At 46.5% G+C, this 20,343-nt stretch overlaps 1 protein-coding gene across 1 annotated transcript; it reads left to right on the plus strand.

Annotated features, from left to right (window-relative positions):
* The first annotated feature begins 12,739 nt into the window (after positions 1-12,739).
* On the plus strand, positions 12,740-13,435 carry LOC147023218 (N-acetyltransferase 8-like). The gene has a single exon (XM_085890332.1). The coding sequence runs from the start codon at positions 12,740-12,742 to the stop codon at positions 13,433-13,435; it is 696 nt and encodes a 231-aa protein (XP_085746458.1).
* The last annotated feature ends 6,908 nt before the right edge of the window (positions 13,436-20,343 follow it).

Here is a 20,343-nt window from a genome sequence, read left to right on the forward strand (position 1 = left end):
AGTTAAAGTCTTTTTTATTAATTTTGCTTCACTTGTACATTATTGATTCTAATCACATTTTAGAACCTGTTAAAATGTTGTGCTTACACAGATCTCTTTTCATCTGCTCTTTCAATTCTAGATTTTCCTTTAAATGCTGAAACATGATGGCAATTTTATGCACCACAACCCACCCCCATCCCCCAACCCCAGCAAGTGAGACAGAAGCAGGAATTTATCAAGTCAGGTCAGAGTCCTTGCAGTTGTAATGCACAATGTGGTGACAATAACATGCATTAGAGTTTAGCTTGGCAGAACAGTGTTGAAGAGGAGCTAAGACGATGCATGGGATGAATGAGAAAGAAACAACATAATGTTTAGTGTGAATCATCACAACAGCTTTTCCTCCGTTTTACCTCTTTCATTGTTCCTCTGGAAATAAAGAACCTTATGCGTGGCTGCAAAGGTAGCACATTTGCGTTTGAGCTGTCTTATGTGAGTTTGATTCTCCCCATGATTATAAATTGTCGGATTGGTGCTTCACAGACAAAAAATTGCACCACGAAGACCAGTGTCTCTCAGATGGAAAATAAGGTGAAAATACATTTTGTCATCATTAGCTGGTGGACGTCAGGGAGTAACATATTACAAATTCCTGTCATCTTCAGTGTAAGTTCAGGCCCAACTTTATTTAGAATGTGGCTGGCAAGCGGAGGTTTTCAGCTTCTTTGTGTGATCGTACAGCCAAGTCACAATGAAAAATAAAAACATTTTAAAAAACTGTTCTTGTTCTTGTCGTTTTTTTTGTTGTCATCGTCAGTAAAATAACCTATAACCCCTTTCACACTGCAAAATCTCGGAGGTATCTCGGCAGTGAATCCGATTCGACCCCACTACTTCTGCTACCAATTCGGAGCTTTCACGCTGTACTTTTCTCCCCATGCGGGAATGTTTTTTTTAGGGCCGATACCCCAGGGTACATTAACCCTGCTCAGGAGCAAGGTTATCTCAGAGGGAACGTTGTACCCCAGGGTATTAGATGTAGTGTGAAACGAGCGGAATTTATTTAATTGCAGGGTAATGGTTTACATAACAGTGTGTGGTCACAGGTCTAAACTCTAAAGTATTGTTTATTGTTTACTGGCATTTGGTCGACATGAACGATGTCTGCCAAAGCCAGGGACAACACAAGTGCAAAGCAAGTGGCAGCTGGATTTGACAAGCCTCAAACAGCACTCTGTCTTTCAAGTCTTCAAAGCTCTCGGCAGTGTCACCTACTCTGGCTGGACCATGAACTCCTTTGTTGCAAAATCGTAAAAATCGAGATAAAATGACAAGTGAAGTTGAGGGAACGGGTGCCATTTTCTATGTTGTTTCATCACGACGAATGCAGCCACTGTAAAGTAAAGCATTGTGGGTCCAACTCAAATCATGTGATGGCAATCACAAACGTATAGTCTCAAAAGGCACTAAAATACCTTGGGGAAAGCCTGTCCAGGGTTAAGCAAACCACTGTGTTTGCGAAACCATTTTGAAAGGGATGGAAGGGTAAAGAACCACAGCTAAGAAGTTTTCCCCTGGGTTAAGTGTACCACAGGGTAAGCAGTGCGTAGAGTGAGAGGGGTATGTCATATATGTATATATATATATATATATATACATATATATATATATATAATTCTACTTTAAACTTGTCTATTTTTTTCTGTTGCCATGACCTTTCCAGAAAGACCATTCCATCAACTTATCTTGCTAGTGCAAAATCTGAAAGGCAAATAGTCTTTTTACAATAATTTTCAGCATTTAAATGAAAGAATACCAATTTCAGAGTGGTTTACCATAATTGTTGTGTTCCTGGCTTCAAATAGGACTCATCAAAATCTCAGAAATACGAGAAATATCCGTGGATGAGAGGTGTGACATTTCTATTACTACAAGCCAGCTGGGACAGTGGATAAATAAAATAAAAACAAACACATCTCGTTTTTTCATTCCTGTTCCTCACAATTGTAACACACACACACACACACACACACACACACACACACACACACACACACACACACACACACACACACACACACACACACACACACACACACACACACACACACACACACACCTCATCCATTTATAGTGGAATCTTAAAGGGTCTTTTGGGTCCTCACATACTTTTGGGGTTTTTGGTCTTCGAGAACTTTTCAGTCTTCTGGATCTTCTATGTGTGTTGGGTCCTTGGGGACTTTTAGGTCCTCTTCATCTTTTAGGTCTTTTAGGTTCTTGGGGTATTTTGGGTCCTCTGGGTAGTGTGGGAATTTTGGGTCTTTTGGGTCATCTAGGTCTTTTGGGTCATGGGGGACTTTATGATCCTCAGGGACTTTGGGGTCATCTGTTTTTTTTATTGCTTTGGGTCTTTTGGGTCTTTGGGATTTTTGGGTCTTGGGGGACTTTTATGTCCTTTGTGTCTTTTGGGTCCTCAGGGACTTGGGTTGTTTGGGTTCTTGGTGTCTTTTGGGTCCTCTGTGTCATTTAGGACCTCAGCGTCTTTTGGGTCCTCTGGGTCTTTAGTGCCCTCTGGGTCTTTTGCATCCTCTGGGTATTTTGGGTCGTCTGGGTCTTTTGGGTCCTTGGGGACTTTTGGCTAATCTGGGTCTTTGGGGTCCTCAGGGACTTTGGGGCCATCTGGGTCTTTTGGGTCATCTGGATCTTTTGGGTCTCAACGGTCTTGGGGGTCTTAAAGGGTCTTCAAAGGTCGAAGGAATCAGTCGAAAGGGTAAAAATTGTACCCGTGTCATTTTGGGTGCAGCGGTGCAGTTTGGCATTTTTAATATGAAATAGGCAAAGCTGAGAAACGAACGAAGCGGGGAGGGTTGGAGGGTTAGAAAGGTTCTTCTTCATTTTTGATGGATGGGTGTATGGACGGAAGGACATCGATCTGTACGAATGTGTGTGTAACGAACTCATGAGTTGTGGAATTTGTCCAGCAGTTTCTGCGGGCCGTCTTTCTCTCCTTCCTCCCAAGCTGGAGTTTGGTTGATTTGACGACCTTGTTCGCCGATCCACGTTCCGAGCCATCCTGCTTGACGAGGCTTCGTTTTGTCTGCGAGCGGCCCTGACAAGCCAAAACTGACGTGATTTCTGAACCGGCAAAACTCCCGGAAGAGATCCACACTGTCCCAGTCGATCGAGGGTTGATCAAAGTTCGGAGATGCCATATTGATGGAGACGGATGGCGGCTGATGGCGTCAATATCAAACGAACTTCTGACACAAGATAACGAACTCACACAGACCCCATCATGCTGGAATTGGAAACTTGCGTTTATTGACGCGGTGACAATTCACTCTTGTCTGACGAATAAGCGCATCCGATAAACCACAACAACAACAACACAATTACAAGTCAGAATAATACGTTACAGTGTGTGTGCGTGTGTGTGCGTGCGTGTGCGTGTGCGTGCGCGCCTGTGTGTGTGCGTGTGTCTGTGTGTGTGTGTGTGCGTGTGTGTCTGTGTGTGTGTGTGTGTGTGTGTGTGTGTGTGTGTGTGTGTGTGTGTGTGTGTGTGTGTGTGTGTGTGTGTGTGTGTGTGTGTGTGTGTGTGTGTGTGTGTGTGTGTCCTGCATATCCACAAAACCATGGAGTCCAAAAACATCACAGCCTGAAATTTTGTATACATACAAAAGGAACTCCAAGGAAGTGCATGAGTGAAAATTACGTGTTTCGGTTCATTAAAACACCCCTTTTGAAGATAATTAACGGCCTTATTTACTTATCTATATATTACTAAAACTCTCATCTTGTATATATGTATATATGTATGTATGTATGTTCCCGAAATACAGCCAAAATGGTACAAGATAGCGCAAAAATTTTATGGCCACCATACTCACCATTCCCCTGCGGTGTGCAGTATCAAGTTTCGTTCAAATCGGGAAACGAAAAAAATTATAAAAAAATTCAGTCAAGTGCTCTTCGGGAGTATTTGATCAATGCAAACAACCTCAGCGGTATAGTTCGCAAGAGCTATTTGTTTTTTTCTCTTGAAACGATTTTTTTCATCAACCGCTGTCACAATGGGAACCCAACGGATTCACGGGTCATGTGGTATCCATTATCAGGCTCATCCTCGGACACGTCGCTCCGTCGACGGGGTCTTAAGGCGCATGTAGCCTTGGTAACCTCGCTCTTCCTCGCTGGGGGTCTTAATTCACCACTTTGTTCGGCCTGCTGAACAATGTCTTGAGTTGGAACAGGCCGCCACGGTTTATTAACGATAAAGTGCTCAAAATTTTTTTCTTTACTTTGCTCACTCATATCATCGTAAGCCTCATCCACATACCGACGAATCGCTGCATGCATTGCTTTTGTAAGTGCTATAGTTTTCAATTTCTGAGCTTGGAGCGATTTCACGCATTATATGATGCGATTTTCCACGATCTACTCTCACGGACGAATTAAAGTTTATAATCAAAACATAATTTGAGCTTGGAGGATCGGATCAAGTGGATTATATAACTCGAAATCTGGACTGAAATCTGAAAATGTGAAGAAATAGGCGATGTTTCGTCTTTTGCGAGTGTGTGCCTTCACCAATCAGCTTGCTATCGCTTGCCAAGCCAGCTGTTCCTTATGAAGGAATTCATTGGAGTGCTTAAGCCAAAGGCCAAGCGCCCGACACGACTGCAGTTGATAGCGGTATAGTTCATGTCCTGATGGGGATGTACAGTCGGTAGCTGCTACAAGGTAGTACATATGGGTAGACTTGGATCTGTAGAGGTCGAGGGAACTTGGTAGAGGGAATCTCTGCAAGTGTGTTGTGTACATGCCTGGTTATGGGAGCCGTGGTGGGAAAGTTTCATCCCGTATCTTATGATGATAATGGGTGGTGGAGGTTTTAACTTTTAACCTCAGCAGCGTACAAGCGGTCACGTTTTCCTTTGTACTCGTGACTGTTTCTAAAGCAATTGGGTGTTTTATATGAATTGGCTATTCTTCATAAAAGTTATGTAGTTTCTCCTTGTGAGTTTCAAAGCAAAATTTATTTGACCAGCAAAATACACAACAGTGCTGTGCATGGGAGGAGCTGGACAGCCGCTGGACAGGCGGTTCGTGAAGGACGACGAAAAAATAACGAAACTACAAATGCTGAATCAGCCAATGTCATGGGTGAAAGCCCTCACATGATTTCCTGATTCTCTTTTCAACTCGATCTCTATATTTTCATTCCACACAGCATCAATCCAATCACAAATTCATACAATACCATTAATATAACAAAATATAATATTACAAACACTAGTGAGGAAAATGAAGAAAAACGCCATTCTGAGGTTACATCCGCATCAGGAGCAGTTTCGTACTTGAAAGTCAAAATCATAATTGTATTGAGGTATTTATGGAGCCTCACAACCACCAGAGGACACCAGCTGGGACTCCAAAACATTCCACGGAAGGTTTGGCGGGGCCAGCAACAAAACTGAGGGAGTAGTTCAGGGTCAGATAGATGGTCAGATAGACACTACTGCTTTATAATAGTGTTACGAATTCGCGCCCGCCGGCGTGCGATCGGCCGCTTTCCACTAATAGCGACCGCATCGCCCACCGGACGGATAATTCAGTCATGACCCTCCTGGAACTATCGCCAGAAATCAGTCACGTGTGGGGGTTTAACCCCACCACAGCCCAGTCCGCATTCTACCCGCGTGAAATAGGGTCACTTGCTGAATATCGAAATACCTAAGTACTCGCGCGGGTAACCTACCGAGGGGCCGCACCTCGCCGCAGGTCGGCACGGGACACGAACCGCCCAAGCGGTTCGTTCCGTTCTACAGCGATAACCGAGCGGGTATTATCGCCGACCTCGACGGATCCGATTCTCCTGACCGGGTGTTTAAAACGCAACTAATTATTCCGCGATGCAAGATGGCATTTTCAATGGGGAATAGAAGATGCAACGAACGGGATACATTTCACACAAGCACATTTATTATTTACACACATCACAAGCAAGGCAGTCATGCAATGTACAAGCAAGAAACAAAAGCAATACCACCAACTACGAGCAATAATGTACATGCACAGTCACTTATGCAGGTTGTTATTTAACAGGACATGGTGCCACAGCATGCATACAAAACAAAAGGATAGACCTCCCCATAGGCAGCGAGGTTAGATGGGGTCCGGGGACCTTTATAACGCGGGACGTGGAGGACCGAACGGGTCCCGCGAGACCGTGGCCGGTTACCTGCACCCTCAAGGTGCCTCGCTGGTCGGCGAGTCGCGACGTCCCGCTCCCACGACCGTCAGCGTGGTCGCGCCTGGTTCCGGGCCTCCCACCAACAGGCCGCTCACAGGACCACGAGCGCAGGAACCAAGCGAGGAAGAAGAAGAACTGGACCACTGGGGAGGCAGGGCAGGATAGACGCATGAACCACGGAGAGAGAGTGAGCCTCGCGTGCGGTCCGCCCTTTATGGCGCGGGGCTCCGCCCTTCACCCCTCCCCGTTTTCGGCTCCACCTTCCTTCGAGAAGCTTCTCGAAAAGGGGCGTGCCCTCACTCTGACCACCTCACGCCGTGCATCCACCAATCGGAAGCGAGCTGCCCTGCCCCCCTCCCTTCACACCAGCCTAGGAGAAAAAAGGCGGTAAAACCCGCGCGTCATCGCAGTTCTTTCCTTGGCACCTTTGTTTGACGTTCTCGGACGGTTTCCGACGCGTAAACCGTCGTAGCGTGGTCCGTGGAGGATGGCGTTCGGAAGCGGACGTAGTGGCGAAGATGGTGGTGGTTGTTGTGATGGTTATTGTAGCGTGGTTGGCGTTGTGGCGTAGTTGGTGGCGGTTGTTTGTGTGGAGGTTTGTTGCGTGCTTGGCGTTGTGGCGTACTTGGTGGTGGTTCTTGTTTGCGTGGTTCAAAATAACGATAGATAAAGAAAAACGGCTATCTCAAAGAATCGCAGCCCGGTGAACACGAAGAATCCTCTCTAAAGGCCCAGTCACACCTTGACGTTTTAGCCAGCTTATGCCAATTTTTGGAAAATTTGTCTAAAACGCTGGTACACGTCGAATACGTTATGGGTAAGTTTTGATAACATTGAGAGCACGCTGAAAAACACTGCCATACGTCGTTGTACGCTTGCTTTAAACGTTGTACTTTTCGGTTGTCCTCAAATTTTCCATGCTTGAAATTTTAAGACTTATGCCAGCGTATGACTCACACGTTCCGCATAACGCTGGCCATAAGTTGTAGGCACGTCATGCGATCGTTGACACACGTCGACACACATTACTTGTAAGCTACTCTTAAGTCGAAACACGTCGAGGTAATGTTTAGCGTACCCGAAACTTATTTCTAACCTATGAGTTAAGTGTTGTACTCACGTTACGCGATCGGTGACACGTCGCCACACGTTATTGAAAGGTGCTCATAAGTCGAAACATATCAAGGTAATGGTTAGCGTCAGTGTTCCAGACTCCCTGGTTTTATTTTTTTTTATTTTTCTTCCTTCCTATGGTATGATGGTGATTTTGACACTTCGATTTCTAGTGCGGTTATAATATAATATAATTAATAGGCTGCCGCTCAACGATTTAAATCATAACCACACTGTACACTGAACACCGTCATACCGAAGAAAAAAAAAACCGGGAGTCTGGAACACTGACGCTAACCATTACCTTGACGTGTTTCGACTTATGCGTACCTTTGAAGTAACGTGTGTCGATGTGTGTCAACGATCGCATATCCTGCGTACAACTTATTCCCATCGCATGCGGAGCGTGTGTCATACGGCAAGTACGTCGTAAAAATTTCAACATGTTTAAAATTACAAGACGTACTCCATTTAATACGACGTATGATAGCGTACTTTAGCGTTCTATTCACGCATACCAAACTTACCCATGCCGTATTCGACGTGCGCCAGCATTTTAGATGCATTTTTCAGAGGTCGGCATATGCTGGCAAGATCGCCAAGGTGTGACTGCGATGTTGACACTTCCATTTCTGCGGCGGTTATGATTTGAATCGTTGTGCGGCAGCCTTTTCATAACCTACGCCATGTCATCGTCGGCGATGCGTGCAGCGCGCTATGCCTAAGTTAGACTATCGTTGAGCATCGGTTGTGTAGGCCGACAACAGGTTCAGCATTCGTTGGTATAAGTTATCTATAACACAACGAAATGTTCTGTGTCCACGTTTCCGTTACTAATTTGTTATGCATAAGACCAAGTCGTTATGAATACATCCGAATCTTTAAAAAAAACATCAAAAGTTTAACGTAAGCCAGCGTTTTACATACATTTTAATACGTTGTCATTGCTGGCTAAAACGTCAAGGTGTGACTGGGCCTCAAACAATGGTGGGGAAAGCTATCTGAACACTCACTTACCTGCATAGCTAATCCAAGGAACCTTTCTGGTGTTCTGCGAATTTCCACAGCCGTAACAATATATATATAACACGCCATTTCTGAGCCGTTCGCCGCATTAAGGTGTTTTCTAAATGACAGAACCATTTTTTTCCACCCGTCACATGACGAGTGTGTGTGTGTGTGTGTGTGTGTGTGTGTGTGTGTGTGTGTGTGTGTGTGTGTGTGTGTGTGTGCGTGCGTGTGTGTTATGCCTGGCTTTCTTATTGGGACTACGGTGCAGTTATTGGTCTTTATTTTGATTGTTCCTAAAGCATAACATATCCTCTTTGCGAACTCCCCAACCCCCACCCCTCTCTGTCTTTGTCCCATCCTCGCTCCACCCCCTCGTAATACATTGCAGCATCCTCCTCCCGCACCCCTCTCACTCTCTCTCTCTCTCTCTCTCTCTCTCTCTCTCTCTCTCTCTCTCTCTCTCTCTCTCTCTCTCTCTCTCTCTCTCTCTCTCTCTCTCTCTCTACCTCTCTCTCTCTCTCTACCTCTCTCTGTCTCCAGACATATCCAGACGGTGGTTATCTCCAGACGTGTCTGGACGGTGGTTTTTTCTGGACGGCAGTTATGTCTGGATAGTGTTTATCTCCGGACAAGTCTGGACGGTGTTTATGTCTGGATGGTGGTCATCTCCGGACGTATCCTGATGGTGGTTATGTCCTAACGGACCTTCCGCTCACACTGCCTACCTTGCCCTTCCTTCACACTGCCTTACCTTGCCCTCACTCATGTAGCCCTCCCTGCCCTCCCCTCACGCTGCCTTCCCTTGCCCTCCCCTCATGCTGCCTTCACTTCTCTTCCACTCATGCCGCCTTTGCTTCCCTTCCCCTCATGCTGTCTTCATTTCCCCTCATGCTGCCTTCACTTCCCCTCATGCTGCCTTCGCTTCCCTTCCACTCATGCTGCCTTCATTTCCCTTCCCCTCACACTGCCTTGCCTTCTCCTCCCCTCATGCTATCCTCCTGCCAAACCCCCTCCACCACCATACAACTCTTGGGATGTCGAGGAGAGGAAGGGCTGTCAAAGAATGTGCAAATTGGACAAATGAAAGCTTTTTTGTTTTTTTAGCATTTGTAACTGCTGCTCAGATCAATTCAGTTTTTATACAGCAATGACTTGTTAGATCACGGCAGGATAGCCGAGAAGTACGCACACTCACTCTCAGCTGTCCCGCCTGGGTTTGAATCTGGACCTAGCCTTAAACAGTCATCTTGGTGTTTCACAGGCAGGGTGATTCATCAATATGTGTGTGCCATCTCTCGGATGGATGTTAAACTGGGCAACACATCTGCCAGAATCCCCACCCCCCCCGCACTCCTCTCCCCGTATTCCCCTCCGCACTCTCCCCTCACCTCCCTCCCTCCTCTCTCTCTCCACTCTCCCTCTCTCTCCCACCCCATCCCTCTCTCTCCGACCCGCTCTCCCTATCTCCTTCCCATGCTTTCCTCTATCTTTCCGATTATATATATATATATATATATATATATATATATATATATATATATATATATATATATATATATATATATCTCTCTCTCTCTCTCTCTCTCTCTCTCTCTCTCTCTCTCTCTCTCTCTCTCTCTCTCTCTCTCTCTCTCTCTCTCTCTCTCTCTCTCTCTCTCTCTCTCTCTCTCTCTCTCTCTCTCTCGCTCTCTCTCTCTCTCTCTCTCTTTTCCCCCCTCCCCTCCCTCCTCTCTCCCCCACCTCCATCAGCGAAGAAAAAGCTTGTATGAGCTCGTCTGTAATAATAAGTGTCAGTGTGTCTCTTCCATAACTCCAAAACCATGAAACCTTGCATGCATACTTTGGGAACTCAAGGAAATGCATGAGTGAAAATTGGGTGTTTGAATTCTGTCGGTGGGAAACGCACCTCGGGGTTTCCTTCACTTTAGTAAATGTATGTTGTTCGTGCTGCTGAACCCCGTTCATCCTCGAACGACTGCAATCCAAGGTTATGAATGAATGTACAGATCAACTACCAATAAAATGGATCTTTGTCAGAAGGGGATCTGTGACTTCTGAATGGCGTTGCAGTGATCACATCAACAATGTTACGTTTTTGAAAGTTTTCATTTCAAATAAACAGATACAAAGTCAACGGGAACCCAACGGATTCACGGTTCATGTAGTATCCTTTATCAGGCTCATCCTCGGACAGAGGAGCCTTGTCGTGTGTGTGTGTGTGTGTGTAAATTGAACCCCCCCGCCCCCGTAAATTGCCTCGGCAGACCCCCTCAGACCCCAATATTTTTTTGTATGCCGTGAAAATACTTTGGTACATTACGGGCGATGAAGGTTGTGGTAACGTTTCATCGGAATTGTGTGTGTAGTTTCTGGGAAGAAAGCAAATACCTAAATTGGGGGTGGGGGCAACCCCCATAGACCCCCTTAGGGCCCGAATATTTTAATGCCATGGACAAACTTTGGTAGCTGCACGGTGATGAATCTTGTGGTAAGGTTTCATCAAAATCTTATGTGTAGTTGCAGAGAAGAAGTTGAAAGTATTTATTTGTGGATGGATGAATGAACGGATGACGCGTCATCTCACAAGCTCCCCAGAACTAGGTTTCAGGTGAGCTAAAAAATCAAAGGATTGTTTGACGAAATGCCATCCTTTAATAAATAAATAAAATTTCGAATGTAATAAAAATTCAACTTTTTAAGTGGAACACTGGTCAGTCAATACAAATTGTCATACAGAAAAGTTCAAATTATACAGCAACAAGTAGAAACACCCATCAAAAATGACGGGTTGGAATTATTTTATTTGAAATACTTAAGGAGACTGAAAGATATGATCTTTCGTAGCAAGGAAAAGCATTTTAAAACACCACAGGTACGAATGTGATCCTATTTTCTTTATCTTCTGGGACGTTTTGTTGAGATGGTATACCCTCGTGAAAGCGCCAAAGTCTGAAGATGGGCTTGCGTCAGGTGTGCTTACCTCTTCTTTAGTTATTCATCCTACAGACATAAATTGAACACTCGTTTTACTCTGCGCACATTTCACATCATGTGCAGCGAATCTCACCTCCCTGCGCCTTGTGTTTTTATTTTTTCGTTTCTGGACACAACCATTGAGGCTCAGTTCGCAAGTCACCATCTACAATTCCAACAGAAGGGATATATTTACTCTTTTAGGAAAAATGTTTTTCGAGATTTTTTATCCTGCAAAATATAACTTGGTGAACACATGGTCATTGTAGAAGATTGGCCTTTAAAACCCTACTTAGATCGTCCTTATTAAGGCCTCAGTCACATTTGCTCTACGGCGAGGATACGGTGGCCATACGCCCTCTGAATTGACAGAAACGTGCGGCGGCCGCAGTTTCTGCGGTGGCCTCAGGGTGGCCCTACGCCGTTTGGCTATCTTTTACAGGCCATAGGGGTCGCCGTGGAATTATAACGCGGAGTTATAACTTTTTTCATTTCTACGTTCGCCGTAGCGTTTCGACAAGCCAAAAAAAAAAACTGGTAAAAAAAAAGAACAGAAGAACCCACTCGTTACCGTCCGTCTGGCCACACGTTCACCTTAAGGCCCCCCTGCGGTCGCCTTGCGCCTGCCTTGAAAGTTCTATGGCCGCCGCAGGAATGCCCTAAGGTCACCGTGCGACATCAAATCAAAGACCGTACGGCACCCCCACGTTTTCGGTCTCCACAATTTCTAAATACGCCGTGTGGCTCCCCGAAAAATAAAAACACATGTGACTGCTACATTGTGTGACTGTGGAAATACTGCGGCCGCCCTATAATTGCTAGTGGCCGTAGATTCTGTGGACCCCAAGGCTGCCGTGGCAAATGTGACTTAGGCCTAAAGGGGACAGAGAAATGCACAATTGCACAGATACACGTTGTATTTTATATCGGTAGATATTGCCTGATGGAGGGGACACAAGAACAACAAGAAAAAGAGCAATCAGAGATTGCAGACCCTCACCAGGACTTGTTTTCTGTGGTGTTTTTGTAGTTTTGTGTGGCATGTTACATAATTATTAAGAGACATAATTAGAACTGCCACTTTATAACTGCTGGCAGTGATGACCATATCAAAAAGACAGAGAGGGGTGAAAACATAACTTCCTTCACCTTCATGGCAGAGGTAAAAAGCAGCTGATGAAATATGCCAATCACACGAATCATGTAAATCTTTCATGAGTTCTGGGCAAAGTTTGAATTACACAAATAAGAGCCCAATGTTCAACAGTAACATCAGATAATGTGTTTCAACTTTGCCTTGCTTTAGAGTCAAATGAAGAAGGCATCCTTTCCTGACATTCCGAATGCGAAGACTTTATAAACCTCCCAAGACCGAAAATATATGTTATTGTTTGAGTGGAGAGCATCATGTCCAGCAGAGTGAATGTCCCACTTCCCTCGGGGTACACCATAAGGCCGTACAGAGATGAAGACTATCAGGATGCACGGAAACTCTTTCGTGAGGGAACGGTCCCTTTGTACTGGAGGGTATTCAAGACCTCCCTCCAAACTATTCGCATGCTGTTGATTCTAATCATCTCTTTTGCTGTACCATGCCTCGCGTTTTCATCATTCACTGCTGGAGCACTTTTTGTTTCGTCTCTTCTGTTGATAACTTACTGGAGTGCATGGAAAACTTATAACTCATTCCTGAACCATGTGTTGGCAACGGACATGAGCAACATCCGAAGCAGTTTTGTGTCCCCTCGTGGAGCCTGGTTCTGGGTGGCGGAGGCAGATGGTCGGCTTGTCGGCACAGTTGCAATCAGACAACAATCTGATCGTCCCTGGGTTTGCCAGCTTATGCGCATGAACGTGCATCAGTTGCATCGACGTCGGGGAATCGCCTCCGCTCTCCTCGATGTGGCTCTGCATGAAGCAAAGGAATTCGGATATCGCGTATGCTTGTTGTGTACCTCGAATATTCGATATGAAGCACAACAACTCTACATGAGAAAAGGCTTCAAGGTGATGGGAAAAGGAAAATCAGAATTTGTTCCATTTTTTACTCAATTCCTCATCACTCAAAATATTTCACAAATGGAGAAGGAAATTGGAGACTAAGAGACTTTTTAATAATTTTACTTCACTTATACATTATTGATTTCAATGACATTGTGAAACTTGTAAAAACGTTGTGCTTACACAGATCTCTTTTAATTTACTCTTTGAATTCTTTCCTTTAATTACCAAAGAATGACAAAAATGTGTGCACCCCAACCCCAGCAAGTGTGACAGAAGCAGGAATTTATCAAGTCAGGTTGGGGTCCTTGCAGATGTAATGCACAATGTGGTGACAATAACATGCATTAGAGGTTAGCTTGTGAGACCAGGGTTGAAGAGGAGCTAAGATGATGCATTGAATGAACAAGAAAGGAACAACAATGTTTAATCTTAATCATCAAGCTTTTCTTGATGGAAAAAGGAAAAAGCTTTTCCCCTTTTTAATATCATTGTATTTCTGTGAATAAAGAGGATCATGCGTGGCTGCAGAAGTTGCACACTTACGTTTGAATCTGAGTTTGATTCTTGGCGTCTCTACAAATTATCAGATTGGTGCTTCGCAGGTCAAAAATGCTTCACAGTTACTTTGCATCACCAAGTCCAGTGTCCCTTGGATGGAAATGAAGCTTAATATACATTTTGTCATCATTAGCTGGCGGACGTCGGGGAGTAACATATTTCAAATTTGTGCCACCCTCAGTCGAAGGTCAGGCCTAATTTTTTTATTAGAAAGTGGCCAGTAGTGGTTTTTCGTGCCTTTTTGTGTTCCAACTGTCAATCTGAAAAATAAAAACATTTTTAAAAGTGTTGTTATTTTTGTTGTCATCGTCGATTATCACCAATAATTTCAATGGAAGAGACCATTTTGCCCCATTAAATGTTTCTAATATTGCCAATATCCATGTCGCCCTCAATCGGCATTGCCTCGGACGGAGTACAACACCTGTTACCCTTTGAACACATCAAAATCTCGGAGGTATATCCGATTCTATCTCATCGCTACCTCTGCAAATTCGGAGATTTCACGTGACACTTTTCATCCCCTTTTCGTCCATAAATGATGGTTCAGTACTCCGAGGGGTCTAAAATCTTGACATTGAATTCGGAGGGATATGAGCTCAATGAAGTAGAAATGCCCTCTTGCTTTAGGCTATCTTGAGAGCGCAATACACCTCAATCAGAAATTAAAAAAAAGGAAGAAAAAAAATCAAACAAACAACGAAATCATGTTTTAGTTTTCATTGGGGTCTCAGAAATTTTGAGGTACCATCAAAAATTGGGGGCACTAATTGTCAAAACGAACCTGACGGCAGGTATAGGCTTCCCTCTACCCTACAGTGGGAGGCTTAATAAGCAGGCTTAACTCAATAACTGCCATATTCTCTCTTCTTCGCTTACTTCACCCGAAGCCATAACTCAATCATTGAACGCTCTCATGTGCCCAAAGTGGGATTAGCATTTGCATCGTAAATGTACAAACAGGACACAACACATCACAACAGGGTTATTTCAGAGGTAACACTGTATCCCAGGAATTTAGATGTAGTGTAAAACGAGTGTGGTTTATTGAATTGCAGGGTAAAGATTTTCATAATAGTGTGTGCTGAAAGGTCAAAAGTATTGTTGACTGGTACTCGGTCAACGTGTACTATGTTGTCCGCCAGTCACGGACAGCAAAAAGCGCAAAACAAGTCGCTGCTGGCTTTTAAAAGCCTCAACCAGTGCCCTAAATATTTTGAATCTACAAAGTTGTCGACAGTGTCACTTACTCTGGCTCCGCTGGACCACATACCATACTCCATCATTGCAAAATCTTAAAAATCAAGATTTAAAAACAACAAGCATAACTTCGACAATGGATGCCATTCAGTACTGCGAATGCGGTCACTGTAAAGCAAAGCATTGTGAGTCAAACTTGATTCACGGGCCAGTAATCATGAACATATTGTTACGAATTTGGAATTTGATTGCACACAACATACAGGTTCCTTTAGTCAGCTATGTCGATCAGTGCTTGTTCCCTGGAAAGCTCACCTTCCATTGTTTAAATGTTCAGAAATCGATTAGATGCGCTGCGGATCGATTTAATAGTTAGGGAACGAACAATGGAGACGTCCCTCCCCTCTTCTGTGAAGAGCAAGAAGAACCCTGCCGTCCTGTGACTCATGATGTCAACAACTCCCTCCCACCCGTGGCTGAGCAGGGGATGGAGCACGAGGGCATGAGTCATGAGTCACGCCGGGAGTGGGGGAAGGGTGGGAGAAGGATAAGAGGAGATCTTTTCTTAGTTCATGTTCGAAGTTCAGTAGTCAGCTTTTTGCTTCGGCAGAGAGTAGCCATTCAGCAGACCTTCGGGTCCTGTTTGGCTTGGGTTAGGGTTGAGGCCTTCAGAAGCTTTGCTTCGGGCTGGCTCAGTGAGCTTCAGCTGAGGCCTGGCTCGGGAGGAGGCTTTTGGAGGGTTTTGCTTTGGTGGTTCAGTGAGCTTCGGCTTCTGCTTGGCTCAGGAGAGCTTTTTGCTTCAAGCTGCCCTGTTTGGAAGAAAGTTAAGCTGGTTGCTCAGCTTGAGTTGTGAGTGGTGGCTTCTTCTTCTTGGTTCATGGAGCTTTGTTCTCCATTTTGGTTCCCGGCTTGGTGCGACTCATCGACCTCTTCTTGGAGGTTGTTTCTCGGGGAAGCGACGCATCGACGGGAAGGATCGGCGCCTCGTCTCACCAGCACGTGTTGAGAAGCGCGGGAGGATTCGCGGGAGATTGGGAAGGATCGGCACCTCATCTTAGCAGCACGTGTTGAGAAGCGCGGGAGGATTCACGGGAGCTCGGGAAGGATCGCAGCTCACTGCGATTGGATCCAGCTCGCTCTCGCTGGAGCCCGGGTCCGAACAACTTGAAGACCACACGAGGTGGAGAGGTTCTAGATAGGTTCTCGGTTTCAGCTCACCTGCCCTCCGAGCTGGAGCCCGTGATTAAAGGCCTCTGCGACCATTTCTTGGGTGTGTGTGTGTGTGTGTTTGTGTGTGTGTGCATTCGTGTGTCCGTTTGCCCGTCTAATAAGTAGGAAATTGTTAAGTGCTTTGTGTGCTGTAAATGTTTGCATTGCATTTTGTATAGACGGTCGTAGTTCTTTTGTCATGCTTTTGTCACTTTTTTAATTGCATACCTGTTTTGCCTTATTTAATTGCATACGTGCTTTATTATAATAAATGTCGTTGTGTGAATGTAAACCTGTTCGTTGCGTCCATTCCCTCATTGAACTGCCCCATCTTGCACTCGGAATATAGTTGGTTTTTAAACAGCCGGTAAAGTGATCGGGTCCAACGGGACTGCGTGATAATACCCCGCTCGGTTATCCCAAAAGGAAGCGAGCTGCTTAAGCGGCTCATTTCCAAGCGGTCCCGTTGAGGTACAATCTCTCGGTAACCGACCCGCGCGAATAATTGGGTAAATCGAAGATTTGGCGATCGGACCCTGTAAGCGCGGGTAGAGGGGCGGACAAGGTTGTGGTGTGGTTAAAAACACACCCGTGGCTGGTTTCCGGCGTTGATCCGGAAAGCCGCGACTGGATTGTCCGTTCGGTGGGCGAAGTGACCGCTATTGGTAAGACGCGGTCGTTCGCATGCTGACGGGCGGGAAATCTACAACACTGGTGTCGAGGAGTGGGGTGCAAACTCTCCCGCCTTCACACCAAACCAAATTAACGGAGCCGGATCAAGGGTGTGCGAGGCGACCCTTCGGTTCCATCATATTCCGAGCTTTTAAAATTATTTCCGTACGCAACATGGCAGCTCAAAGCGAACAGGCGTAGGAGGGATTAGGAATATTTTTTTAATGTCGAATCCTTGCTCCAGGATGATAGTGCCATGCAGGTTGACCATCCCCCACGTGTGGTTTCCAGCACAGACCAGATGTTGGAGGTGATGGGACGATTGATGGAGGATATGAACGAAATGAGGGCGAATGCGCAAAACATGGGAGGCCGCATGGAGTTTATGGGGCGATTTGCTGAATGCATGAATGCCAGGGTGGACGTGATGAATGCAGACAGGCAGGCATGGAGAGAGTGGAGGCGGACGATGGATTACAAAATGGCGGCGCCACGTGCTGGAGCGAGCGAGCTGATGGGGAGTGTGGTGTGTCGGCCCCGCGGTGGAGGACAAAAAAATCCGGGAGATGTGTAAGAGACACGTGGAGACGACGGAAATGATAAAAGAAATAACAGAGACACGGGAGGTAGAAACGGTAGAGGAGAGACGACACGATATAGGCGAGGTGAAAGACGAGCACACACACATGGAGGAAGTGGAGGACGATGAGGGGAGCTCGGGGAATGTCTCGTGAACCGGTGCAAGCAGCCGGATAGCCTCCTCCAGGAACGAGGGGAGGGAATATACCCCCTTGAGGCGGATCACGACCAGGTGGGTCCGGTCGAGCTTTGCGAGGTTGAGGGGGCGAGTGCTGTTGACGGGTGCACACGAAGCTTGGGGGGTATGAAGGCGCCGGAAACCATTGTGGTAGTGTTAATCCCCAGTGCGATTGTCCCGGTGCATGTTTTCACAAGTGTGGTGAAATGTGTGCTGAAACGCGCATAGCGTGGGTGAAAGGCGTTGTGTGGAACAGACAGCGTGGGCGAGTGAAATAGCGAGCTTGAGTGAAAAGGTGTGTGTGAGTGAAACCCCCAGTAAAAGTGAAAGGCCGTGTGTGAGTGGAACCACGTGCACGAGTGAAAGGGCATGCGTGAGTGCACGGCCGTGTGCGAGAGGAACCGTGTGTGTGAGGTCGCTGTATGTGAGGGAGATGGCGGCTGGCATGCGGGAACATGCAACCGCATGTCCCGGTGTGAGTGGCATGGGGAGGGGTGGGAGCGTGCGTGGCACGTGGAAGTTTGTGCGCGAGAGTGCGACGATGATGGTGCCTGACGGTGGACAAAGGCCGAGAGACGGCCGGAGCTGCATCGGGGACCGTGCCGGGTTTGCACGGCAGCGCGCGCGGGGTCCGTGCTGTGCAACGCACAGTGCCGCCACGTGCGCGCCTGCGGGAGTGAAGCCCGGTCCGTAAACGCACGTGGTGGATTAGCCGATCCCGCGGACGGACAGAAGGTAGGCTGGATAATGGATTTGGACTGGATGGGTTCTCCAGGCAGGCCTGTGTGTGAAGCTCCGACGAGCAGACCACATGTGTTCGCATGGGGACCCCTCGAAACGCGAGGCTTGTTTTTGATGCGCAGGGTGACGGACGTGGCTGCAGGGTTGGAATCCGGCAGAAGGGAAATCCCTGCCGGATGGTACCGTCCGAGGAGGGACGAGACGCGCGAACAGCTGCCATGACGTCACGGGGAAAGGGGCGCAGGTTGCGAGTTGCCGCGCTGGTGCACGCATGAGAAAAAACAGCAAGCCTCGCTTCGGGTGAACAGGATTCCATGGGCAAGGGGTGGATTACCCCCCTGTCTGGGGGCACAGGAAGTACTAGTTAGGGGGATGGGTTAGCGATAGTTAGACCGGCTTCATGGGGATATGGATTGTTCCTCATGGAGCCTGTGGAATGGATTAGTTAGAGGGATTTCAGTTTAGATTTCGGAAATGGAATTTTTTTTGGAATTTTGGAGACATGGACAGACTGGAAATGTGTAGTGGAGACGAAGCTTTGCTACGTAGAGTAAATGGAACGTGCATGAGAATAAGGGATGACGAGGGAGCACGAGTTAGTCAGGGGATTTAGTTCGAAGAATGGCAGTGTTGAGTGTGGTGTAAATTGAGAGTGAAAAGTGTACAATGAGTGAGTGTGGGTGAGCAGGGGATGGAGCACGAGGGCATGAGTCATGAGACGCCGTGAGCGGGAGAAGGATAAGAGGAGATCTTTTCTTTTTTCGTGTTCAAAGTTCAGTCGTAAGCTTTTTGCTTCGGCAGAGAGTAGCCGTTCAGCAGACCTTCGGGTCCTGTTTGGCTTGTGTTAGGGTTGAGGCCTTCGGAAGCTTTTTGCTTCGGCTGGCTCAGTGAGCTTCCGCTGAGGCCTGGCTCGGGAGGAGGGTTTTGGAGGCTTTTTGCTTTGGTGGTTCAGTGAGCTTCGGCTTCTGCTTGACTCGGGAGAGATTTTTGCTTCAAGCTGCCCTGTTTGGAAGAAAGTTAAGCCGGTTACTCGGCTTGAGCTGTGAGTGGTGGCTTCTTCTTCTTGGTTCGTGGAGCTCTTTGTTCTCCATTTTTGTTCCCGGCTTGGTGCGATTCATCGACATCTTCTTGGAGGTGGTTCCTCGGGGAAGCGACGCATCAACGGGAAGGATCAGCGCCTCGTCTCACCAGCATGTGTTGAGAAGCGCGGGAGGATTCGCGGGAGCTCGGGAAGGATCGCAGCTCACGGCGATTGGATCCAGTTCGCTCTCGCTGGAGCCTGGGTCTGAATAACTTGAAGACCACATGAGGTGGAGAGGTTTGAGATAGGTTCTGGGTTTCAGCTCACCTGTCCTCCGAGCTGGAGCCCATTATTCAAGGCCTCTGCCACCATTTCTTGGGTGTGTGTGTGTGTGTGTGCGTACGTTTGTCCGTGGGTCCGTCTCATAAGTATAAAATTGTTAAGTGCTTTGTGTGCTGTAAATGTTTGCATTGCATTTCGTATAGACGGTCATAGTTCTTTTGTCGTCCTTTTGTTGCTTGTATAATTGCATATGTGTTTTGCCTTGTTTAATTGCATACGTGCTTTATTATAATAAATGTCCTTGTGTGAATGTAAACCTATTCCTTGCGTCCATTTCCTCATTAAACTGCCCCATCTTGCACTCGGAATATAGTTGGTTTTTAAATAGCCGATAAAGTGATCGGGTCCAACGGGACTGCGCGATAATACCCCGCTCGGTTATCCCAAAAGGAAGCGAGCTGCTTAAGCCACTCGTTTCCAAGCGGTCCCGTTGAGGTAAAATCTCTCGGTAACCAACCCGCGCGAATAATTAGGTAAATCGAAGATTTGGCGATCGGACCCTGTAGC

The sequence above is a fragment of the Eptatretus burgeri genome, chromosome 7 (assembly GCF_056783735.1).
Source record: "Eptatretus burgeri isolate ZD-2024b chromosome 7, Ebu_testis_v1, whole genome shotgun sequence".
In the NCBI taxonomy this organism is placed as follows: domain Eukaryota; kingdom Metazoa; phylum Chordata; class Myxini; order Myxiniformes; family Myxinidae; genus Eptatretus; species Eptatretus burgeri.